Source organism: Panthera uncia, assembly GCF_023721935.1.
Source record: "Panthera uncia isolate 11264 chromosome C1 unlocalized genomic scaffold, Puncia_PCG_1.0 HiC_scaffold_4, whole genome shotgun sequence".
NCBI lineage: Eukaryota > Metazoa > Chordata > Mammalia > Carnivora > Felidae > Panthera > Panthera uncia.
The window spans coordinates 63,806,856-63,832,538 of record NW_026057585.1 but is presented as its reverse complement, the minus strand read 5'-3'; the positions used below and the strand labels follow the sequence as shown (position 1 = coordinate 63,832,538).

The following is a 25,683-nucleotide window of genomic DNA, read 5'->3' as shown; positions in this document are numbered from 1 at the left end:
ATCATCAATAGCATTTTTAACAGCCCTCAAGCCATCTCTTATTGCATGTTTGATTTGAGTGAGTGTGTGCTTATTTGGTCCTTTGACCAATAATGTGACAGAGTGAGGGTTGTTACATTTCTCAATAAAGGTGAATTTCTCTTCTCCCAATGTATATTCATAGACAAGTCCTGCATGTCCCAAACAATCAGGATTTAGGTCATCAAAAGAATTTAGAGCTACTCCACCACAAGCAAGAGTTAGCCTTTCCATATTTCTCCTTTTAGCCCTCCGCAGAGCTACTATGCCTTCTTTTGCAAGAGCATCTAAGGAAAAGGGGTCAATTCCCTTTTGATTAATAACCACGAGTCCTTTATCTGAATCACCACAGACTTTCTTTTTCAGTTCTATTATTTTTTTAACTCTACCTTCAATGAATTTTCTTTCAGCTTTTACAAGCTTCTCTCTCTCTTTTACACTCTTGTAAAAAAAAAAAAAAAGCCAGAATTCACTTCTGTTTTTTCATATTCTGATGACACATTGCACGTGAGGATGTATGCATCTTCTACTCTTTTTTTTTTTTTTTTTTTTTTCCATATCAGGATGCCGCGCCCCATGGTCTAAAACAAGACCTCTGATTAAGCTTCTATCAGTTTCAGATTTATGTTTCATCTCCATAATCTGAACCATGAAGAGGTCAATAGGTTCATCTTGTTTTTTAATGGCCAAAATGGAATCCACCACAGCCTCTGTTAAGACATCAGCAAGTTCAGCATGCACTTTAGTACGTAGAGATGTTCTGGCCACATCTATAAGTGTTTCTCTGTCCTTTTCTTTGCTTACTTTGACTTGTTCCAAAAACTGAAGTGCCTTTTCCTTTGCAGCTTCAAATCCTTCTGTTATTATTCTGGGATGAAGACCTTCAGAAATGTAGAGATCCGCCTGTTTCAGTAGTTCTCCAATGATTAGGACATTGGAAGTGGTACCATCACCAGTTATGTCATCCTGGGCTGTTGCTACTTTGGCTATTAAGGAGGCTGTTGGGTGTTGAATTTGCATTTCATGAAGCAGCACATTGCCATCTTTAGTAAGCTTGATGTCTTCAGCACCAGAAACAAGCATCTTCATGGTGCCTTTAGGCCCCAAGTTGGTCCTCAGCACATCCTGCAGTCCCCGGGCTGCGCTGATGTTGACCGCCAGCGCCGCCTGGGCTCTGGCTACCTCGGCCTTGGGGTTCAGGGTCTTCACGGCCGCCATAGCTAACCACCACAGGAAGAGGAGGAGACCCGGCGTGCGGAGTGCCTAAAGACGGCTCAGTGTGGCCTGGAGGCGCTACCCAGGTCTTCTCAGTGTTGGGCTTTTAAAAATGTTTCTTTTATTTTATTTTTGAGAGAGAGGGAGGGCACAGGCAGGGGAGGGGCAGAGAGAGAGAAGGAGATGCAGAATCTGAAACAGGCTTCAGGCTGTGAACTGTCAGCCCAGAACTCGACACAGGGCTCAAACCCACAGAGATCATGACTGACCCAGAGTTGGACACTTAACTGACTGAGCCACCCAGGCACCCCAATATTGGGCTTTTTTAATACAGTGAAAGAGCTTTTGGCTTTCAAAGAAAGAAGAAAAACATGATTACTAAGACTTGGGTTAGCTGGTGGGACAGAATCCTATGACTCAGGATTCATGCTACCAAAGAAAGCTTACTATACCTTGATATATACTTGAAGGTAATCCAGGAACTTTCTATTTGGGGGTATTCTTTATAGCTGTGAAGAATACGAATGGTTTCTTCTTCATGGTGGATTCTATGGTAATAGAAGGGAAGAGTGAAATTTGTGATGCCTACTGATTATATAGACATGAATTTTTAAGTATAGAGTACAAAATAGTAATTTTTTTTTGAACTGGCAAAAGAAGGCTTAGGGGCAACACCCAATGTATACCAGTTCCTCCTCTTACCTTTTGTGGCATCCAACACTTTTGTGTTTTCAATGATGCAGTTAAGTCAGAAATTATAATGAAAAAAAAAATCCCTTTAAAAATACTTCCAAGTATGTGAAATCCTTTTGTGAATTTTTTTTAATGTTTATTTTTTTTATTTTTGAGAGAGAGTGGGCACGTGAGCAGGGAGGGGCAGAGAGAGGAGAGGGGAGAGAACCCCAAGCAGGCTCCATGCTTATTAGCACAGAGCCTGATGCAGGGCTCGAACTCACAAATTGTGAGATCATGACCTGAACCAAAATCAAGAGCCAAACGCTTAACTGAGCCACCCAGACACCCCTGTGAATTTGACTCCTTAAGAGAATGAGTTTAAGTATCTTGTGGGGCTAAAGAGGAAGTACTGTGCCCCATTTTTAAATGATTTTATGTGGTTTGATGCTTAGACCTTATCATTAGAAGCATTTGCTAGTTTTACAGAGCATTTTTACTGAGGTATTGGCCTACCTTGACTAGTCTCTTGATATCTTGCCTAATGTCTTAGTACTGAGTAGCCTATCCTCATTGAGTTTAAAGGGGATTAAAGATCATGAAGGAGTAGCATAGAATTTGACTTAATGGAAGACAGTTTCATAAATTCCTGATCTTTATGATTTTGAATTGCACACAATTGCAGCTAACAGAGTTGTATTTGGCTTTTTCTCTAACTTATTTTATATGTTTAAATCTTCTAGAACCTGCTCAGTTGTGTAAGTCAGAGCAGCGTCCATCTTCCCTACCAGTTGGACCTGTATTAGCTACCTTGGGACATCATCAGACTCCAACACCAAATAGTACAGGTACAGATTTGTGTAACTTTCTTTTTTTTTAGGTTTATTTTTTGGAGTGTGCAAGTGGGGGAGGGTCAGAGAGAGGGGGACAGATGATCCAAAACAGGCTCTGCACTGACATCAATAAGCCCAATGTGCAGCTCAAACTTACGAACCAAAAGATCATGACCTGAGCCGAAGTCAGAGACTCAACTGACTAAACCACCCAGGTGCCCCTGTATAATTTCTTTCTCATAAAGCCCCATTAACATTTAAGATGTGTTTGATTGCTAATGGGAAGGAGAATGAAGAAATGTGTATTTGTATTGGAGCTATCCTAATTTTACCATTACAGTTCTGTACATGAAGTAGTTAACTTTGTGATAGAGCTAGAAGCTTTAGTAATAATTGTATTTTACATAAAATATTCCAGGATTTTGTTTGTTAACCTTAAGAAAAGATTTATTTTGGAGCACCTGGGTGGCTCAATTGGTCAAGCTTCTGACTCTTGATTTCCACTCAGGTCATGATCTCACAGTGAGTTCAAGCCCCGCATTGGGCTCTGTACTGACAGTGTGGTGCCTGCTTGGGATTCTCTCTCCCTTTCTCTCTGCCCTTCCCCTGCTCGCACACACACTCTCTCTCTCTGTCTCTCTCAAGATAAATAAACTTTTTTTTTTTTTTTTAAAGATTTATTCTGAAGATCTGTATTGGCTTTTTAAAAAATTTGCTCAAGTCAGATTTGTATACTTTATTATTGTAAAGAAATCAGTACAAAAATATAGAGAACAAAAGCTAAAAGTCCTCTTTATTCTTCCCTCTGTCATTTGCGTGTATTTACACGTAATGCATGCATATATGTACACATATACCTGTATATGCCTTTATTTATTTATTTATTTATTTTTTAGTTAAACTATTGTTTTACAATTTTTGAGTATAGTTGACAATGTTACATTAGTTTCAGGTGTGCAACTTAGTGATTTGACAGGCTTATACATTATGCTGTGTTTCCCCAAGTGTAGCTACCACCTGTCCTGTTATATCACTATTACAATAGCATTGACTGTATTTCTAATGCTGTGCCTTTTATTCCTGTGGCTTATTAATTCCATAACTGGAAGCCTGTATTTCCCTCTCCACCCATTTTGCTCACCCACTCCCTTCCTGTCTGGCAACCATCAGTTTGTTCTCTGTATTTATAGGTCTGATCCTGCTTTTTGTTTGTTTATTCATTTGTGTTCTTTCTTTCTTTGTTTCTTTCTTTAAGATTGTGGCCACTTATGAATGGAGTCATGTGGTATTTGTCTTCCTTAGTTAGACTTGTTTCACTTAGCATAATACCCTCTAGGTTCATCCAAATGTCAGTGTCATCCCTTTTATGTCTGTGTAATATTACTGTGTGTGTGTGTGTCACATTTTCTTTCTTTATTCACCTAATAATGGACACTTAGGTTGCTTTCATATCTTGGCTGTTGAAAATAATGCTGCAGTGGGCATGAGAGTGCATGTATCTTTTTGAATTAGTGTCACCATTTTCAACACTTGTTATTTCTTGTCATTTTGACTTTAGCCATTCTGTCTGGTATAAGGTGATATCTTATTGTGGCCTTTGATTTGCATTTCAGTTATTTGTGATGTTGAGCATCTTTTTTCCCTGTTGGCTATCTGTATGTCTTCTTTGGAAAAATGTTTATTCAGGTCCTCTGCCCCTTTTTAAATCCGATTATTTGGGGTTTGGTGTTGAGTTGTGTAAGTTCTTTATATATTTTGGATATTAACCCTTTATCGGATAGGTCATTTGCAAATATCTTCTCCCATTCAGCAGGTTGTCTTTTTGTTTTGTCAAAAGTTTCCTTTGCTATGCAAAACTTTCTATTTTTAGGGGTGCCTGAGTGGCTTAGTGTCAGACTCTTGATCTCAGCTCAGATACTGATCTCTCAGGGTTGTGAGTTCAAGCCCCACATTGGACTCCATGCTGGGCATGAAGCCTACTTAAAAAACAACAACAACAACTTTTTATTTTGATGTAGTCCCAATAGTTTATTTTTGCTTTTGTCTCCCTTGCCTCAGGAGACATCTAGAAAAATGTGCTACAGCCAATATCAGAAATTACTTGCCAGTGTTTTCTTCTAGGATTTTTATGATTTCAAGTCTCACATTTAGGTTTTTAATCCATTTTTTAGTCTGTTTTTATGTACAGTGTTAGAACATGGTACCGTTTCATTCTTTTACATGCAGCTGTCCAGTTTTCCCAGCACCATTTATTGAAAAGACTGTCTTTTCCTCATTGTATATTCTTGCCTCTCTTCCTTTGTCTTTGTCATGGATTAATTGACCATATAATGGACTTATTTCTGGGATCTCTGTTCTGTTCCACTCATCTGTCTATTTTGTGCTAGTAACATACTGTTTTGATTACCGCAGCTTTGTAGTACATTTTGAAATCTGGTATTGTAATACCTCTACTTTGTTCTTCTTTCTCAGGACTTGCTTTGGCTATTCAGGGTCTTCTGTGGTTCCATACAGAGTTTAGTATTATTTGCTCTAGTTTTGTGAAAATATTTTGTATATTCTTATTGCTGTTTTTGTTTTAACCTGAATTGAGATCATGCATTTCTGTGACTTTCTCTTTTCATTTAACAGAGAACGCTTAAACAGCCTTCCATGTTCATACAGTTAGATACATACAATGTTCTTTTTATGGCTGCCTGACCACATATTGTTTTTCCACTGATGGACATTTAGGTTGTTTCCAGTATTTTCCTATCTATAAGCAGTAGTACTTCAGTGAATATCCTTGTGCAGCCACTTTTGGTACATACATTTTTTTTTAAGGAAGATTTATCATTCTTTCACATATTTGTCATCTCACAGGCAAAAAAGGGTACTTCATTTTAATTTGCATTCTCTTTATTTAGACTTATGGTCATTATTCTTTCTGTAATTTACAGAGTTGCTGTCAGTGTTAGTATTAAATTCAGTTCTTATTTTGAAACTGATTAGTTGTAAATTGAGGTGCTTGTTGAACCAAACTCAAAGGAGAACTAAGTGCTTTTGTCCCTATTATAACTTGAGGAAGTAGAAGATAAGCCCCTGTTTGTTGCTCCACAGATTTCTTTCCTGGGCAGAACTTTTCCTTGGTAATAATGAAAAATTACCTTGTGACTTTAGTCCATTTTGAAATTTGAATTAGTAAAGATGCTGATGCTATTACTTTGGTCTTTAATATTTAATAGCATGGGCAGCTCTCTCCTGAATTTTGAAAGAAAGAAAGCAAAACTAACTCCTCTTATTTGAAGCTCTTGGGAAAATGCTGATAAGCAATTTGAGTAATGAGGTTGAAATGTTTGCCCAACTTTTTTCTGTATTTCATTACTTTTATCTTCCTTTTTTGTTCGTTTTAAAAACAGTACCTGTGTTTTCTTGTGTTTTTATAAGAAAGGATACTCTGGTTTCTCTTTAGATCATATAAATCTTTTGCCTTTTACTAAAAAAAGGATTATGTCAGAGTTTTGAAACACAGCCAAAATAGGTCTATTTGAAGATATGTAAAATTGATTACAAACTTTAAAAAAGTGAGCACTCTTCCTATGTACATTCACTTTAGCATAATTACTTAATAAATAATTTAGGATACATTGTTTCAGATTACATTTTTAAAATATAGCATTTTAGAGTAGGTAGATTTAAAGAAATCTTGGAAATTAAATTAACATATGATTTATATCCTGTTTGATTTTTCAACCTAATTTCTTCATCTTCTCCACCTTTCTTTAAGTCTTTCCCCAATACAAAAATGAAATAAGGTAATAAAAACTGAGAAAAGAAAAAATATTGTTTGTTCTCATAAGGAAAACTCCGTTCTTTTGTTTGCATTTCCCAAATTCATTTTCTTCTTTGGACACTTTTTCAATTGTGTGATCATCTGGAGTGTTTGCATGTTACTTAATCATTTTTGATTCCTGGGTGGGTTGATTGTTTTTCCTATTTTAGTAAAAGAAAGTCTCTTTCCCATCTTATTGCTGCTATTGCAGGGGGCAGAGAGGAAGAACTTAAAGTTATTTGCTAAGATGAACTATTTTTGGAATCTACAATAAGATTACCTTTTTGGGGTTCCAAACTCTTTGTTATGTTCTTAAAAATATCTCGGGGCGCCTGGGTGGCTTAGTCGGTTAAGTGTCCGACTTCGGCTCAGGTCATGATCTCGCGGTCCGTGAGTTCGAGCTCCGCGTCGGGCTCTGTGCTGACAGCTCGGAGCCTGGAGCCTGTTTCGGATTCTGTGTCTCCCTCTCTCTCTGACCCTCCCCCCCGTTCATGCTCTTTCTCTGTCTCAAAAATAAATAAACGTTAAAAAAAAAAATTAAAAAAAAATATCTTTGTGAACATGGCAACTAAATGTAGCAGATGAATTTGCTTTTTAATCTGTAGCAGTTTAGCATACATTGCCTGAAAGCCTTTAGATGCTCTGTAAACACTTGTTAAATTAATATCTCAGTAGTCCTCCATTATTTGATACTTTTATTGTTTTACTTTGTTACTTAGACAATCCAGTGATCACAGAGATTAAATAGTAGTAGTCTTCTTTCTGTGGATCTCTGTTAATTTCCATTTCCTTAGACTGTTTAGGAATAGAAAAATGTTCCTCCTAGTCCTTTCCTTTTCCACATTCTTCTCACAATAAACCTGTTTTTCTCTGTCCCCGAGTCCCAGGCACCTGATTTTTGACTTAGGTAGGAAAGAAGTAAGGAGTTTGGATGGTGAGTGCTGGGGCTTTGTGCGGCACTTCTGTGTTTTCATGTGACTGCCAAAACAGTGACTGATGTGAATATGATATTCTGGATAGCATTTTAACATTCATGTGGTCTTTAATATTCTTTCCATTATGCGTTTTCATTGTCTCACTGCTGCACTTTTTAAATACCTGGATCTGCAGTATAAAGTAGGAGCCCTGGCTTGTATCTTTTGTGGGACTTCTGACCCCAGAACTCCCACACTGAGATTATAATCAAAAGAGCTCCCTAATTATAAATAATTATGGAGTGGGAACATAGCAATTTTTCATTTAAAAGGCTGTGTCCCATTCTATAATATGATTTGCCTTTGTCTAATTTAAATAGTGATTTTCTTTAAAAATAATGTAGGGACTTCTACCAACTTAACTTTTTCTTGATTTTAGGAAAGTCTGCTTTGACTCCATCTCCCTAATTTTCCCCCCTCTGTTACCAGCATTGTCTCCCAATTTAAAATGTTTTAATTTCCTAGGCAGTGGGCACTCACCACCTAGTAGCAGTTTGACTTCTCCAAGCCATGTCAACTTGTCTCCAAATACTGTCCCCGAGTTCTCTTATTCTAGCAGCGAAGATGAATTCTATGATGCTGATGAATTTCATCAAAGTGGCTCATCCCCAAAGCGCTTAATAGAGTAAGTAAATGAACTATGTGTTTAAGTGACTCTTTTGATTTTAAAAATTAATTTGATTTTGAGACTGCTGTTAATGATGGACTCCCTTACAAGTTATTAGACTGGTGTTGACATACTCCCTTATAAGCTTATTTTTGGTTATTGAGCAAAGACATTTCTGTGAGAATGTTGATTTTACTTTTGATTTAATTCAAATGGAAAAAAAAAACATCAGCTCAAGTAATATGCCAGTATTGTTCATTAAACTCTAGGCATTATTTCTATAGCACCTATGTTCTATAGAACATTAGGAGAGAGTTAAAGGAGAGTGAGAAAGCTAGCAAGTATTATACAAATAAGAGGTTACCGTTACTTTTTTGTATTAGAGTGGAGATATTAAATACCTATAAGCCAAGCACTATACAAGTGGAGGGAATGATCTAGAGGTTAAAAAAGACCTAGTTCCTGCCTTCAGGGAACTTAGAGTTTGTTGGGAGATCAAACAGATAGTTATTATCCAGTGGGATACATGCCATGGTAAGAATAATCAAAGGCCATGGGAGCCTTTTGAAGTCCTTAGAAGTAAGGGAAGGATTCACAGAGGTGGCAGGGGGCGTGATTCTAGGTAAGAATGGGAGTGAGTAGGAAGAAGGGATGTGGCGGTGATGAAGGGGAAATAGAAATATTTTCATGGGGGTAGAACCCTATTAAGGCAGGCCTGTAGCTACACAAAGGGAGGGGAGTTGAGTTTCTCGGCGGAAACTATAAATTGTTGAGTGTGACTGGAGCATAAGTTGTCTTAAAAAAGGATACAGAAGTGGTTGACAAGGGCCAGGTCATTTAAGACTCCTTTAGCCTTGGGTGCCTGGGTGACCCCATTGATTGATGGTTGAGCATCCACCTCTTGATTTTTTGGCTCAGGTCATGATCCCACGGTGGTGGGATTGAGCCCACATCGGGATCTGCACTTAGCGTGGAGCCTGCTTAAGATTCTCCCTTCCCCTCTGCACCTCTTCCCAACTTGAGCACTCTTTCAGAAAAAAATAAATAAATAAAAGGCAAAAAAAGACTCCTTTAGCCTTTTATAAATTTTGAACATTTTCTCACAAAAAATAGCCATTACTGGTCAGGTCTGCATTTTAGAAAAATAGATCTGCCTAGATTGTTCATAGAGTTGAATGAAGTGGGGCTGCATTACAGGTAGGAAGATCAGCCTAAACCAGGTAGTAAGTTGAGAAATGTTGATAGCTTTAGCTAAGGTACTAGCATGGAAATGAGGGAAACATGTGTATTCCAGAGACATTAAGCAGGCAGATTTTAATAGATATTAATGATAGAGTTTCCCTCATTAGAAAATATTTGTCCTTTTTTATACTATTGAAAAAGCTAGTTAGGTATGTTCCATTGCACAGACAAGGCTTTTTAGGTGTAAAGTCATTTATCTGATAGCTGATAAGCAAAATATGCCCTATTGGCATATAGGTTGCTATTGTTAAGACTTTGGATTCTGGAATCTCAGAACGAAATAGGTTCTAAATCTGTTTTGCTTTTAAGGTGTGTAGTCTTGGTCAAGTTATTTACCTGTGTAATCCTCAGTTACCTCATTTGTAAAATGAAGTTAATAATAGTTTCAACTTCAAGGTGTCATTGTGAACATTTAAATGAGAATAGTGTCAGTCAAGTGCTTAATAAGGTATCTGGCATGTAATAAGCACTCAAATATATAGAAAAAAATTAATATTTGCTTTAATGTTACTTATGTTTATTGTAGATATAGTTGGCTTAGTTGTTGGGTATTGTTTCTGATTCTACTGCTTTTTCAGGACTTGGTACTATTGTTAGAGCTTGGCATTTGCTTTGTAGGAAGTACAAATTTGGAAATAATTATATGTGAATCTGTAAGCCCAGTACCATCAACCAGTCCTTAAGCCTCAAACTTTGTTTCCTTTTAATAAATACTGTGTAGGACTCTAGTTTTCTTTTTTGTATTTTATTTTATTGAAATCTTTTTTTTTTTTTATGCTTATTTTTGAGAGAGAGAGAGCGAGAGACAAAACATGAGCCAGGGAAGGGCTCAGGGAGCACAGAATCTGAAGCAGGCTCCAGGCTCTGTGCTCTCAGCACAGAACCCAACGCAGGGCTTGAACTCATGAACCGCGAGATTATAACCTGAGCCAAAATCAGACGCTTAACCGGCTGAGCCACCCAGGCACCCCAGGACTCTACTTTTCTCAAGTGTACACATGAACTGAAAAATACAGTATTCGTATATAATTTCATCATAACTACTCAAAATCTCAAAACTTTTAAGCAAAATGATTATTGGTTCAGGAAGTTTTATGTCTTAGTGGATCAGATTCAGCTTTTTAATGTGGGAAAAGTGAAATCTCTGTGATATAAGTAAACACATACAGTTAAGACATGAGACTAAAGGAAAAGAGGTTTGAACCCACAGCTCAAGGCCAGGTTAGCAGAAAGGCTTGGTTTAGTATCTTTTTTTAGTGTCGTATGTGGAGAAATAAACTATTGAGAAACCGTTATAATTAGTTTGCCAGTAGGGATTTCACTTTAATTTTAAAATTGTTTTTTTATGATAGTGGAGGAAAATTCCAAAGTAAACTGATTTGTGATGTTTTTAAGTAAGTTTCCTTTAAACAGAATTAAGGACAATCTTACATCAAAAATTTGGTATTACTTTAAACAAAGTACAGTTGAATATCAAAATGGACTCCTTTATCCTCTAGAAGCATATAACTGTATTCAGTAAGTTTGTAGTATGTGGTTAACTTCCTTTTAACAATACTGATAGTCTCCGGCTATCGGTTTCAAGGGGTTCTCCTGAAATTTTTATGAGGTAGGAATACTTAACTGTTGTACCTGTAATGGGCATATTTACAAAATCACCTGTAGGGTCATAGGCTTTTCTTTTTTCTTCTTCTTATAAGCTTCTGTGCTCTCCTGGTACCCATTGCATGACAAATACACAGTTTATGAACCTCCCATTTGAAAGGATACAGAGTTAAATTCTGTGTCCTGCTAGCCCACTGGGTTCCTTTTCTCCCTCAATTTTATGCTCTCCTTATATGCCCTAATGTGGATTCCCAAACTGGTAGTCCTACAGATGTTTTATTTGGCCAGCAAAGTGTTTGTTGACCTTTTTTTTTTTTTTTTTTTGGAGGGGTGGGGTGTGTTGTTTTTTAAATGGGGCTTTAAATCCCTTCAAATTGAGTGTGTTGGCCCCAGGTTTATATTGCCTTGTAACCTAGCCCTGTCCATGTATTTATGTTCTCTGCCTGACCTTGGTAGGCATTGAGTGTGTGACACCTGCTGGTCATCAGCTACTACTATTTGTTTTCTAACTCAGGTCTAAACAGTTTTTCTGTCTCTCTCTGAAGGAAGAGAACTTAAAAGCTAAAGTCTTCTCACTGTTCACTTTCTGAAGAACTGTAGTAATGATAGTTCCTGTGTGAACTCTGTTATCGAGCAGTATGGTTGTACACAGTTATAAACTAGATTAAAGTGCATGTTGGAAAGAACTGGTGCTAGGAGCCAGATATGCATTTGAAACGGCTCCACTGCTTACCAGCTGTGTGACCCTGTCAGGTCAGTCACTGAACCTCTGGGCTGAGCATCCATGCATGATGAGAATAATCCTGTCTACTTTGTAGGATTGTTATGGAGGTTCGATTGTTATGGAGATAAACACAGCATTTGGCAGGTGCCTAGGTACTCAGGAAGACTTTGGATTCTGTTACTATAATGCAATTCAGTACTTTACATTATTTGCTTTAGTTTATGATATTATCATTAGATAGTTATACAAGTTAGCCTGTTGCAGATAAACGTTTCCTGTATGCATATGATTTTTGTCAATATTGCTGTTATTTTTTAACTGTATTCTTTAAATTCTTTGTCCTGATTGAAGTAAATTATGAAATGGATAAATGAGAATTTATACCATTTAAAAAATTTTGAGCTTTATTGAGCATTTCATTTGGCCCAGACATGGTTTCTAACCTGAGTAAGAAAGAAAAGCCCAGCATAAATCTGACCTTTGGAATTGCACCTAAAATAAAGTACGGGTTTTAAAGAATTCGGGGGTTTTTTGATCAATTGATTTAAAAGATTGACTCTATTTTAACGATGTATCAAAGAGCCACAAAACATTTTGAAGATAATTTTCATGCAGCTCCTTTATTTAATGATAATTTGATTTCTCTTACCTAGGTCTTTTACTCATATTTTCCATTGGCTCTCAAAACTGGTGAGGTAGACATTAGTTACAGTACCTTGTGATGTATACTACTAAATTATCAAAGAAGCAATATTTAGTTACCTAAGGATTTTTGAAAAGTAGATCAAAAGGAGGTAAGTAACCAGGACAAACTATGTCTAAATTAGAATATACATTGTTCTAATACTCTAATATTAGATTGTTCTAATATTCTAATGTTCTAATATAGGCAGAGTACATAGGATTTTTAGGGTAGTGAAACTATTCTCTACAGCACTACAGTGATGAATACTTATCATCATCCATTTGTCAAAATTCATAGAAAGTACATCACCAGGAGTGAACCCTAATGTAAACGGTGGATTTTGAGTCAGAGAATGATGTGCCAGTGTAGGTTTATAAGTTGTTCCAAGTGTATCACTCTGGTGTGGGATGTTGGTAGTATGGGAGGGAGGTTGTGCATGTGTGGGCAAAGGGGCACATTGGAATTCTGTACTTTCTGCTCAGTTTTGCTGTGAAGAACTGCTTCTGAAAACTAGAAAGCTTATTAAATTAAAAAAAAATTGAAGGTAAGTAATTAGGGCAAACTATGTTTAAATTAGAATATATAATATGTTTTGCACCCATAAATGTGTAACAAGACTGATTATGTGTGTACTATTTTATAAATAGTATCTTCAGTGTAAAAATTTTGGTTTTCTTTTTATATTTAATAAGTAAGCTGTAGGCCCTGATTATTTTATTAATATACAACTAATCCTGGGTAAGTTGTAATCACAGGTATAACAGTATAATAGAGGAAGCTTTCCTTAGACCCTGTTAACCAGCTCATAATTCCAGTTACCATAAATTTACTTGTAAAAAATAATATCCTTTTTTATTTTTTAATTTCAAATACAGTTTTTAAGGGACTGGGAAGAGTGTTATGTACTAGCGTAGGCTTTTATCAAAGGATCTCAAAAATATAGACAAAGCATCTTTCTGAGACTAAGTAATACACTTGCAAGTTTTGAGGTTCTGAAAATTGTTGCAGAGAATTGTAGGTAACTTTATGCAAAGTAACACGATAAGAAAATGAACTCTAGTTTTAAACTTAGATACAGAGGCAAAAATCTTACTAATTTTTGATGACTTTTCAGCATGGCTTGGTTGACCACACACTATGCAAAAAGTACAAGATAAGAAACCTAGTCATCACACTTTACAGTCATGAGGGTGACAGAGAAAGAGTTGGAAAGTGTGTGTGTGTATGACCAGCTAACTGTAAGTCTAGCTTATTTGTCACCTATCTGCCTCTATTGGTTTTAGGTAGCTTTATAGGTTAATGTCTTACTATGATTCTAAATTGCTTTCTTAAAAGCTTATGAATGTGATTACTGTTTTTTTAGTTCCTCTGGATCTGCCTCAGTCTTGACACACAGCAGCTCAGGAAATAGTCTCAAGCGCCCTGATACCACAGAGTCACTTAATTCTTCCATGTCCAATGGAACAAGTGATGCTGGTAAGTAGCCTTGGAGGATTTAAGTTTTTCTTAAAACTGTTTGAAAGAAAGATTTGTAACACTGGTAGCATCACAGATTGGCCCAGTTTAACACTGGTCTAAGCAGATCTGTTTTGTTTTAGACCTCTTTGATTCACATGATGATAGAGATGATGAAGGGGAGGCAGGGTCCGTGGAAGAGCACAAGAGCGTTATCATGCATCTCTTGTCACAGGTTAGGCTTGGAATGGATCTTACTAAGGTAAGAATCAAATTTGGCGTTTGCTAGAAGTCTTAATGTGTATGCATGGATTCTCGTGATTGTACAGCGAGTATGCCTGCAAATGTAGCATAACTACATAACTTCTGTTTATACTTTTGTGGTTTAATATCTCCATAGATGAGTAAACTGAGAAGTTTTATAAATGGATAAAATATGTAAAGCTAGAATTCATAGAGATAGTATATGTGAATTGTATGAATTAAGATTTGGTTTTTACTGGGGGCAAACAAGGAATAGTGTTGGGCTTGATGAGTAATTTGGATGAAACCTAAAGTAGTGGGGTGTGCACAGAATCAAATGAGCAGAGTTCTGAAATTGGGGTTAGAGGACCCTTGTTTACATCCTGCCTCTGCTATTACGAAGCCATGTGTTTGCACAGGTCCCCTCCTCTGTGATCTTTACATTTCTCGTGCAAGATGAACATACAGTGGCCACTTCACAGGGTTGTTGTTAAGGATTGGAACAGGTAGTAAATGGGAAATTGTATGACATATTGAACCATACACTTACTATGATCTGCATTTTAATTTGAATTTAAACTTGCTGCTCTAAACAGAAATGCCCTGTTGATTTAGGAGACTAGTGTGTGGGTGCCTTTTGTATATCCCTGCCACTGTGCTGGAAGCCATATTCTTTTTTTTTTTTTTTTTTTTAAACATTTTTTTTAAATGTTTGTTTATTTTGAGGGAGAGAGCGCATGAGTAGGGGATGGGCAGAGAGAGAGGGAGGGACAGAATCCCAAAGAAGCTCTGCACTGCCAGCATGGAGCCCAACGTGGAGCTCAAACTCACTAACCGTGAGATCATGACCTGAGCCAAAACCAAGAGTCGGACACTTAACCAACTGAGGCACCCAGGTGCCCCTGGAAACCTTATTCTTGCACTTCATTCTCATCACAGCTCTGCAAAGGTGTTACTGTTAACATTTTATAGATGAGGAAACTAAAACCCACAGAGGCTGAGTAGTTTGGCTGAGTCCTATTAAGTGGCAGAACTAAGATTCTAATCTGGTCTGTGACTTCAAAATCTGCAGTCTTTCTACTACTGCCTTTTGTCCTAAAGACTTGGGCTCTAGTAGTTTTCATATTGGTTAGATTATTATTTTACCTGGCTTTAGAAAGTTAATAAAATTTAGGACTCTCACTTTTGTTAAGACCAAATCAGCTCCAGGGCTATATATAGTCTTCATCAGCAGTCAGCTTCATTTTGGTTTTGGATTTAGAGGGTTATTGAGGAAAAAACTAATCCTTAATACTTTCCAAGTAAGTGTCCATAATAAAACCTTTTACCTTAAATCTAAATGAGAACAGAAACACAAGGATAGCATTAATTTGTGGAAATCAGCATATTTGCCAGGTATGAGAATATTTTCAGGTAAGAGAATATTTGCAGAAGTCTGTCCCAGAACTTTTTTGGTGATCATTAGATTGCATAGTTGCTGGGACAGAATTGTCACTTAAAATTTGCAAGTTATAGTGTAATTTTAGATGTTGACATCTAAATATTTCTTTTCTGTATTTTCCACCTTGGTCTGTCTTGGTCTTCAGTAATGGATGACTAACCAGAAGATATCTTGAACAATATGAGATTTATTATCTCATATAATGAGAAGGCTAGAAGTAGCATAGTTCTGGGATTAATTCAGTCAGTTGTGTCTGAGAAAGAACCTAGGTTCCTTCTGTTCCTCCATCCTTAGCATGTTGACTTTCACACTCAGGCTTGTCTCTTTGTAATTGCAAAATGGCTGTCCCACTTCCAGTCATCACATCCTTAGGCAAATAATGTCAAGATCCAGAAAAATAATTGCTTTTCCTGGGTTTGTTATTGTTATTAGGGAAGGGCATTCTTCTGTAGTGGCCCCTCAGACTTCCAACTGAATCTTACTGGCCAGAGTGATGCTTGTGCCCACACCTAAACCAGTACCTAGCAAGGGAGGTTAAATGATAGGTACAGATTAATCCACATTCACCCCTTGAGATCTGGGAGGACCCTGTGACTCTCATGAATCTAGATTCTCATGAATCTTGAGCTGAATCAGAATTCTCTTACTAAGGATTAAGCAGGGATGTGCATAGGCAACCAAAAGTGTCTGCCACAATCAAGTTTGTAATACTTGCCTCACATAATTTCCTCTGCCAGTTAATCTACATTTGGTCCATAGTTACTATAAGCTTGTTATATTACCAAAGATGTGATAATAATTGTTAATTTTTTACCAAGTATGTTAATAATGAGTTATTTTAGTTATTGGCACAAACAAATGGCTGTGATTGCCAACAGATTCTGAAATCTTGATGCCTTTATGCATCCCAAAATATTACAGTAATGCCTTAAATTTTTCTCATTCTATTTTTAAATGTATCTTCTCACTTCAGATACTTTCTAAAAAAGAGTTCTTTCCTAAGTACTTTGTAGTGTTCAGAAATACTACAAAGTCACATCCCATTTACCTCACTTGATCTTCCAAACAGTTCTAAGGTAGAAGCAGGGCATGTAATTATCCTCCTTGTACACAAACTTACGGAAGTTGAGTTAATTTTCCAGGGCCTTCTCACACCTAAGGGGTGGCAAAATAAGTACTTGAACCCAGGTCTAAGACAACCTAGCCCTGTTTCAGTGACTGGACATAATGGCATGTATCAGTATATTGCTAAAAACATTGAAGAAGAGCTGTTGAGTGAGAGTTATCAAGAAAATTTAAGTAGGGAGAAAAAAATCTTTTTTTTTTTTTCTTTTATTACATGTAAATTGGGTTTTGGCCATTTCTTCTTTTTGAATTACCTGTTCAGTACTTTTGTCCATTTTTCTCTGAGCAGTAGTAATCTTTTTCTTGTTGGTTTGTCAGAGTTATTTATATATTAAAAGTATTTACCCCTGTTTTGTTCTTTAGCATTCTTACTTAGCAGTTTGTAATTTGTTTTTCAAGAGTGGTAGGAAGTTGGTTGTACGAAGTCAATACATAAGCTTACCTACCAGTCTAACCATCTTTAGATTATGAGCATATATGGGAAAGAAACATACATAGGAGAATGTTTACTTAACTGTAAACTCTTGGGGCATCTGGGTGGCTTTGTTAAGTGTCCCAACTTCAGCTCAGGTCATGATTCACAGTTCCTGAGTTCAAGCCCTTCATCAGGTTTTGTGCTGACAGTGAGGTACCTGCCTGGGATTTGCTCTCCCTCTCTCAAACAAACTTTAAAATGTAAACTCTGGAGTCTGATAACAAAGATTCTAAATGTTAGAGCCATAGTGTTGTTTCTAAACTGTGTTCCATCATTCTCGTATTCTTAATATACCCAACCACACTGGTCCACTGGTCAATCCCTGTCACACACTATTTCCTGTCTCCATGTCTTCCCCCTTCCCCCGCCCCCACCCCCGCCCATGACCATGTCTTGTTTTTCTGTTTTCTCCTCTGTTACAGTCTTATTCTTTTCTAAGGCTTTTCTGTAGTGCTACCTCAGTGAGTCATTTCCCAGCTCTGCCCTCATTCTGGTTGCCTAACAGAACATGATCTTTCCTTCTCCTAAACTTCCAGGACACTTTGAACATCTCTTGTATGATATTATTCTCTCAAACTTACCTTTGCCTTTTCTACAGGATTTTAACACAGAACCTTGAATGTAGTTCACATGCAGTAATTACTAAATTTAAGGGAATTTTTGCTTACTGTGGTGCTCTATAATGAATACTGTAATTTGATAGACATATCAAAAACTGTTCTTCCATTCCCTAAATTCTTCTCTTTTTAATTGGTTGTTCCTAATATTCCTCATTCCTTCTTCCCATATTCCAGTTTCCTATTTACTTTCTCCTCTGCCATATTCCCAGCCCCTCAGCGTTTCTTCATGGGCTCAGTTCCTGGTAGAAAGAGTTCATTGACTCCCATCCTTATTCTCTTCTTTGTTTATTCCTTTAATGCTCATTTAAAGATTTCTTACTGTGTAATAGTAGCCATGAATGCAAGTGTAAGTGTGGTCCTTGCATTCTAGCAGATCATTTATTTGAGGAGACAGGTTTGTAAGTATATCCATTTCCTAATACAACTAACAATAACAGAGAAGCAGCATTATTAGAAAGGGCACAGAGCCCTCAATGTCATACTCAGTTTTGAATTCCACAGCAGTACGGAGCAATGTGAAAATTTCTTACTCTCTTTGAGTTTCATTTTTCTTGACTGTAAATAGGGGTAATAGTTTTTTGATAACAGGATTGTTGTACAGTTTAATAACATAAAGTATATGTAGTGCCCCAGCAGGTAGAAAGCATCAGAGAGTTGGTGCTGAGAGTTTGTCATCGTTATACTGATTTGGGAGCAATAGGGAGGTTGCACAGAGGAAGTGACGTCTGAACGTTGAAAATCTGTTCTTCATTTCCCATCTGCCGGGCAGGTTAATGAGCATTTCTGAATCAGAATAGTTTGGAAAGTAGGTATCAGAAGCATGCTGGGCAGTACGTGGTGGGTTATTACCATGATTGGAATGAGATTTTTTTGGTTTTGGGTTAAAAAATTTTTTTAATCAATATAGTAGTCTGTTTATCTGTAGTGGAATTTGATCCTCAAGGGTCAAATGTGTATGTTTTTCAGGTAGTTCTTCCAACATTCATTCTTGAAAGAAGATCTCTGTTAGAAATGTATGCAGACTTTTTTGCACATCCGGACCTGTTTGTGAGGTATTTGCCTGAACATTGTAGTTTCCAATTTTTAAGCTGTTACTTGGTAGCTTTGTGTTTGTACAGGATAGGTGGATTCCTTTTATCCTTTTTACCTTTCAGACATTTCTGGGGAAAGCCATTAAATACTTTGTTTTATTAGATACCTGTCTCTTTGCTTAGGTTATATGGTGGTGATGTTGTTAGGCAACCAAGTTAGATGCTAAAAAATCTTGAGAGCCAGTGTTTATAGAGCCAAGGCTATGAGCTTATTTGATCCAGGGATTGGTAATCACTGTTTATACTATATCCTGATGAAATTCAGTTAACTGAGTTCAGCAAACCATTTTAAAGCACCTCTTATTTGCCAGGACTTTGTTATGAGCTGGAGAAAGAAAAAGTCACAATGTCTGCCCTTGAGGAGCTTACACTCTAGTGTCCAGATTACAGACTGACTCATTTTTTAAATATTGCAATATTAGATATATGTACAAAGGGGAAAGTATTCTGAAGTTGGCATTGATTTACAAGGAGATGAGTTCACATTGTTTTTCAGTGGTAGCAGGAAATTTTTCTTTATGGTAGGATGTTCTAATCCATCTTCTCTGACTACATTCTTTGGCTTTGGACTGTGGTTTACTGAAGCCAGATATAAATCACTTTGAGGTTTCATGATGGTTGGGCACACTGGTTGACATTGGTATTCACTTGGCCCTTGGATAACATGGGGATTTGGGTTGCTTATCCCCCACACAGTCAAAAATCTGTGTGTACTTTTGACTCCCCCCAAAACTTAACTAATAGCCTGGTGCTGACCAGAAGCCTTGCTAATAACATAAACAGTATTACCACATATTTTTGTACATAACATGTATTATGTATTGTATTCTTACAATAAAGAAAGCTAAAGCAAAGAAAACATTGTTACAGTCATAAGGGAAAACACATTTACAGTACTTTACTCTATTTATCGAAAAAAATCCACGTGTAAGGAGACCCAAACAGTTTAAACCCATGTCATTCAAACGTCAGCTATATCCATTTATCAAATTCATCAAACCAAACACTTAAGACTAGTGTGTCTAATCACGTATATTATACCTCAGTTTTAAAAAGAAACTTAGAAGTAACTCTTCGTCTTGGGTCCTCTCAGCCTAGCTTAGGGTGGACCATGCTGAGGAGTGCTGCATCAGCTTTTCTGTTACTAGAAAGCAGGACATTACATTTTGTCTTTCTCCCTTGCAGCATTAGTGACCAGAAGGATGCCAGAGATCGAATGGTTCAGGTTGTGAAATGGTACCTCTCAGCCTTTCATGCAGGAAGGAAAGGATCGGTTGCCAAAAAGCCATACAACCCCATTTTGGGCGAAATCTTTCAGTGTCACTGGACATTACCAAATGATACTGAAGAGAACGCAGTGAGTTCTACACTGACATTTTTAATAATCTTAAGTTGCAGACTGATTCAAGATTTCATTTTATTTGGGGGCAGATAACAATGGTGAAGGCAGAAATCAGAAGATGCTCAGCACTCACAGAACAGTGCTGTTGGGGCAACATACTCTAGATACAGTGAGCAGGGAAGAAGTGGCAGGAAATGCGATTGACAGATCAGGTCATGGAAGGCCTTGTGGGCCATAATGGTAATTTTATGGCTTATCAGGATTGTATTTTTATTTTGAAAAGATCGCTGTAATGATTTTGTTAAAAATAAATTGGAAAGGGGCAAAAATAGAAGGAAAGAGACCACCGAGGAATTTTTGGCATTATTCCAGGAGAGACACAGTTGATTTAAGCTGTATTGTGGAGGTAACACTGATAGGTGGACTGGAGAAGTAAAAGAAAGGGGACAGAGATGAACCCTGCATGTGGGCTTCAGCAGTTTGTTGATGCCATTTACAAAAAAGGAAAAAAATTATATTTGGGGAGGAAGAATCAAGAACTCGAATTTGAAATAAAAAGTATGAGTTACACATGTATGTGGAATTATCAGGGAGTTAGAATTTTAAGAATCTGGAGTCTAAGGAAGAGTCTAAGGGGAAAAATGGGTCTTTTAGAGATTTGAGTATATTTAGATGTCATTTAAAGCGCTGGAATGAGGTGAAATGATCTAGGAAGACAGCATAGAGAAGAGTAAGTAACCCAGACCTGAGTCCCCAGGGTCCCAACATCTAGAGGTTGGTTTGAGGAAGATGACCAGCAAGAATACTCAAGCAAATGTAAAAAAGGCCCTAGCCCACAGTGCCTGATACATAATAGCCTGAGTAAACGTAAATCTCCGTATTTTTCCCTTTCCATGTGATTTGTTACATGTAGTCCTTACCGAAGACAGGCATTGTAATTTGTCTGTTCTTACTCATTTGGCAGACATTGATAAGTGACCGCTGTCTGTGCTATGCTGCCCCTGAGTTAGGCACATGATGCTTGCCTTCAAGGATGTCTCAGGGAGACCTAGTCAAGGCAGACTGACACAAAGCCGTAATTCCAGTAGTGAAGTTAAGTGCCATAATAAAAGTGTGTATAAGGTGCTTGGGGTGTGTGGAGGAGAGAACAGTTAACCACCTTGGGAGGCAGAGACTCCAATTGTTAGACTGTCCACAGTGTCATTTGTTTCCACATCAAAAGAAAATGTTGTATTTGCTTACAGGAGCTAGTTTCAGAAGGACCAGTTCCCTGGGTTTCCAAAAACTGTGTGACATTCGTGGCTGAGCAGGTTTCCCATCATCCACCCAGTAAGTTACAGGGCTCTTCTGTACCATCCACTGTCGAACTGTTCTGTCTAAAGGGTCATGAGAAGCTTCATAGCTGAGGTCACTCAGCTTTACCTCACTCAGCTGAGATACCAGTTTTATGGCTGCCTGTATCTTTGTAACCTTATGGGGATTAGTTTCTCCTATCTGTCTGTTCCTTGTATAAATGCCAAAGATTCTATTCACTGATAAACTGTGTATAGAAAGCAGGGATTTAGGAAACTAACTTGTTGGTGTTTCTAAAGTCCTCTTACACATAACAAACTATGTTATAGAGACTTCAGCAATTTTGACAGTTTATAAAATGAGATGTAGTTTCTGCGCAGTATATTCCTGACATAGTGGAGAGAATGCACATCCTTAATGTCTTAATCGTTCAACACAATGTTAACACTGGAAATACTGGATGGTCCCAGGTTGGGGCTGTGGCAAGGACATGCTTACTGACCAGAAGAGTTTTAAGCTTCCAGGATTGCTACAGCGTCATCATTCAGGAAAGTTCCTTCTTATATGGCCCTGAATGGTGCTTGCATTGGGAGAAACAGGGTAGAAAAGGCAGTTAGATACCTTCTGGTCTCATTTGAGGCTGTTCTTTGAGGGATACAAGGATTTTCCCAGTGGAGCTTGTTCTTTCTCCAAGTTGTGTTGGAGAGATGACTATAGCTATGTAGTGCACTAATTGCAAATAATTTCTATTCAGTTTCAGCTTTTTATGCTGAGTGTTTTAACAAGAAGATACAATTCAATGCTCATATCTGGACCAAATCAAAATTCCTTGGGATGTCAATTGGGGTGCACAACATAGGGCAGGGTAAGTCTGTGGGCTTAGGGTGGACTGCACTGTTAGTAGAATTTTATTCAAATATGTGCTGGACCCTTGTCTAGTGAGGGGAAATGGCACCAGAAAGCCAGACTGGATCTCATCATTTGCATATAAATATGCGTACTGGGGATGAGAGCAGGGGTGGGAGATTGATTTTCCCTAAATTGAGTGGAGTATTCTGGAGTATCTATCAACCAGACAACAAAATCTTTATGGCCAGTTGACACTACTCATCAGAGATTCTATCCCTTCTCTCCACAGGCTGTGTCTCATGTCTAGATTATGACGAACATTACATTCTCACATTCCCAAATGGTTATGGAAGGCAAGTAGAGCTATGCCCATTTCCTCTGACCAGCTGGCAGCAGACCCTGCTGTTCCTTAAGCTACACTCCTCCTTTTTTTCCTCTAAACTGTCAGCCTTACGTGCACTTTTGGTTTTGCAGGTCTATCCTCACAGTGCCGTGGGTGGAACTAGGTGGAGAATGCAATATCAATTGTTCCAAAACTGGCTATAGTGCAAATATCGTCTTCCACACTAAGCCTTTCTATGGGGGCAAGAAGCACAGAATTACTGCTGAGATTTTGTAGGTATTTTGTTTTCCTGCTTCAGTGCTCTTGTGCTTCGCTGAAATACTTTTCTTTTTGTCTTGAACTATAACTTACTAGGAATTGACGGTTTGACTGGTTCTGTCTTTGTAAACTTGTTTCACATCTTGTATGTCATGTCCCTTCCTAAAATCCTATTATCAGAAGAAGACCTAAAGTCTGGATTTCAGAACACTCAGAGGTCATTCATTGGTGGGATTTCCTTCCCAGAAACCTGAGGGGAGTCTTCTTAAATTGCCTAGTTAATGCAAATCGTAGATTTCTGACTCATTACTGCCAGATTGGATGATGGGCTAGTCTGTACAGTAGACTCTGTGATTCCTGCTGCATTGTCTCCAAGACCTCACAGTCCTTTTTTCTGTGCCTTTGCTGGGGGAAAACATCACATCTTGGCTTGCTTCCATCTAGGGTCAGATGAAGACAACTGTGCTGTCTGGGTAACAGAGCCTGCCTGGAAAAGGAACATCTGCAGGACTTTGTCTTCCCTGAAAGGCCTTATTGGGAACAGTGTTGCAGACGGAAGATACATGACTGGTTAACCAGTTTTCCAGGGAGATAGATAATTGGGATGACAAAATCAGCAACCCCCACCCACCCACCCACACAAATCTGGAGCAGGAAGCACCACAAACATAAGATGAAGTTTGCTAAGGATCAGTGTAAAATCCAAAAAATTACTGCAGTCAGAGAATATGGGCAGAGCTCAGAGAGTAGCATAAGTCACCACTGTAATGCATCTGTGCCTCCAAAATAGGCAGGTGGTGGAAATTGGATGTCCAGAACAAAGGCATGGATGCTTCTCAGTGTTCTTTGGAGGTAACCAGCACCAACAGGAAATGCTGGCTCAGCAAAATCTTCTGCCAGTCATAGCCGTATATAGAAAACTTCCCTCAAAGTTGGGAGCTGAGAAGAGTACTTGGTAGACTCTAAATTAGGGATTTGAGCACAAGATGATGAATGGTTGTACCAGCTGGGTGGCTCTCAAAGTTTTTGGTCTCTGGACCGCTTTTACACTTAAAAATGATTAAGAGCCCCGAAGAGCTTTGTCTATGTCTATTATATCCACTGATATCTCTCACATTAGAAATTAAAGGGGGTGCATGGGTGGCTCAGCTGGTCAAGTGTCGGACTCTTGATTTCGGCTCAGGTCACGATCTCATGGTTGAGTTCATGGGATCAAACTCTGCATTGGGCTCGGCACTGATAGTGTGAAGCCTGCGTGGGATTCTATCTCTCCCTCTCTGCCCTTCCCCTGCTCGAGCGTGCGTTTTCTTCCTTAAATACTTTTTAAAAAAATAAATTAAGACTTAAAAATATTTGTAAATACATTTACAAATGACAATAGTATTTTTATGAAAAAACTTTTCCAAAACTTTTCTTTAAAAAATTTGTGAGGAGTGACATTATATACATTTTTTGAATTTTGTACATCTCTGATACAATAGAAAACAGCTGGGTTCTCCTAACTACTTGTTGTCAGTCTCTTGCTACATATCACGTCTCTGGGAAACACTGTACCCTTATGGGAAAATTAGAGTGAAAAAGGCAAGTAATGTCTTAATATTATAAAAATAGTTTTGACCTAAGAGGGTCTTGGGAACCCCCAAGAGTCCCCAACACACTTTGAGAAGACTGCACAATGACCTTCTAAACAAGGGATTCGTCCATTTCTTTTCCCCTTTGTCCCTCTTCACCCAAAGCCCCTAAATCATAGTGGAAGCTTGTTTCAGTCCTGTGATGGCAGTTTGCATCCTTCTACCCTGTGTATTTTTTTCTTTCTGACCTCTTTTATAGCTCCTCCTATGTTCATACCTTACCCTTTCTAACCTGTCCTTTGCTGTGATGCTTAACTTCCCAAATTTCATACCTGCTATACATACTATTGTCATGTCCAAGTAGAGGCCTGTTGGGGTTTTCCTCAAGAGAAAAAGGTCAAACCATTTGACCTTTGGACTTCAGGATCCTTCCTAAGGATGAAAAGCCTGGTCTCCAGTGTTACATCCTTAAGTGAGACCTTCCCTGACCTTCTTTCCAACTTTTGCCTTTGATCTTCAGTGCTCACATAAACTCACCATAGCACTTACCACCCAGAATCTCGACGGTGAGGTCTCCACAACTAGGCTGTGAACAGCTTGAGGACAGGGACTGTCCATCATCTGCTGTGGCCCCTGTACCTCCAGGACAAGGCTCTCTTGCTCATCTCATGCCCACTGTTCATAGGATCTTCAGTTCATTAGCATCTTGTTTAGGGCCCTCATTCTTATAGTTGGCTCAGGGAAATCCAATTTTACTAAGCTGCTTTCACCAGAGACTGACTTCACAGTTGCTCTCCTATGTTCTGCTCTGTGTAGAAGGCCACACCAACCAGATTCTCTGGTAATTTTTAAATTAAGACTAACAGAAATGTTTCCTTTTCTATTTAGTTCTCCAAATGACAAGAAATCTTTTTGCTCAGTTGAAGGGGAATGGAATGGTGTAATGTATGCAAAATATGCAACAGGGGTAAGAACCTGTATTTTATACTTGTTTTAGGCTACGTTGAATTATAGCCTTCCTTCATCTGGAAATTTAAACACTGAGGCCAGCTCTAATGCCAGCTCTTCAGGGAAATCCTTTTCCTTCCCCTACTTTTCCCCCAGCAGTACAGTGGTTTTTATTTTCTCCTCTCAAAATACGCAAATATATATATATATATATATATATATATATATATATATATATATATA

At 38.0% G+C, this 25,683-nt stretch overlaps 2 protein-coding genes across 11 annotated transcripts in view; one reads left to right on the top strand and one right to left on the bottom strand.

The window, feature by feature from the left end:
• OSBPL9 (oxysterol binding protein like 9) overlaps nucleotides 1-25,683 on the top strand; it is a 200,845-nt gene that overhangs the window by 172,039 nt on the left and 3,123 nt on the right. For 9 of the 10 annotated variants that reach the window (XM_049617196.1, XM_049617194.1, XM_049617192.1 and 6 more), the window contains 11 exons: nucleotides 2,649-2,753; nucleotides 7,989-8,148; nucleotides 13,750-13,862; nucleotides 13,985-14,103; nucleotides 18,712-18,797; nucleotides 20,022-20,193; nucleotides 21,423-21,507; nucleotides 22,226-22,336; nucleotides 22,610-22,673; nucleotides 22,795-22,935; nucleotides 25,381-25,459. In XM_049617196.1, the coding sequence (XP_049473153.1) occupies nucleotides 2,649-2,753; nucleotides 7,989-8,148; nucleotides 13,750-13,862; nucleotides 13,985-14,103; nucleotides 18,712-18,797; nucleotides 20,022-20,193; nucleotides 21,423-21,507; nucleotides 22,226-22,336; nucleotides 22,610-22,673; nucleotides 22,795-22,935; nucleotides 25,381-25,459 (1,235 nt within the window). The remainder of the gene's footprint in view (nucleotides 1-2,648; nucleotides 2,754-7,988; nucleotides 8,149-13,749; nucleotides 13,863-13,984; nucleotides 14,104-18,711; nucleotides 18,798-20,021; nucleotides 20,194-21,422; nucleotides 21,508-22,225; nucleotides 22,337-22,609; nucleotides 22,674-22,794; nucleotides 22,936-25,380; nucleotides 25,460-25,683) is intronic. The other variant, XM_049617195.1, reaches the window with a different exon arrangement.
• LOC125912621 (T-complex protein 1 subunit zeta-like) lies at nucleotides 469-1,308 on the bottom strand. The gene has a single exon (XM_049617202.1). The coding sequence runs from the start codon at nucleotides 1,234-1,236 to the stop codon at nucleotides 502-504; it is 735 nt and encodes a 244-aa protein (XP_049473159.1). The 5' UTR covers nucleotides 1,237-1,308; the 3' UTR covers nucleotides 469-501.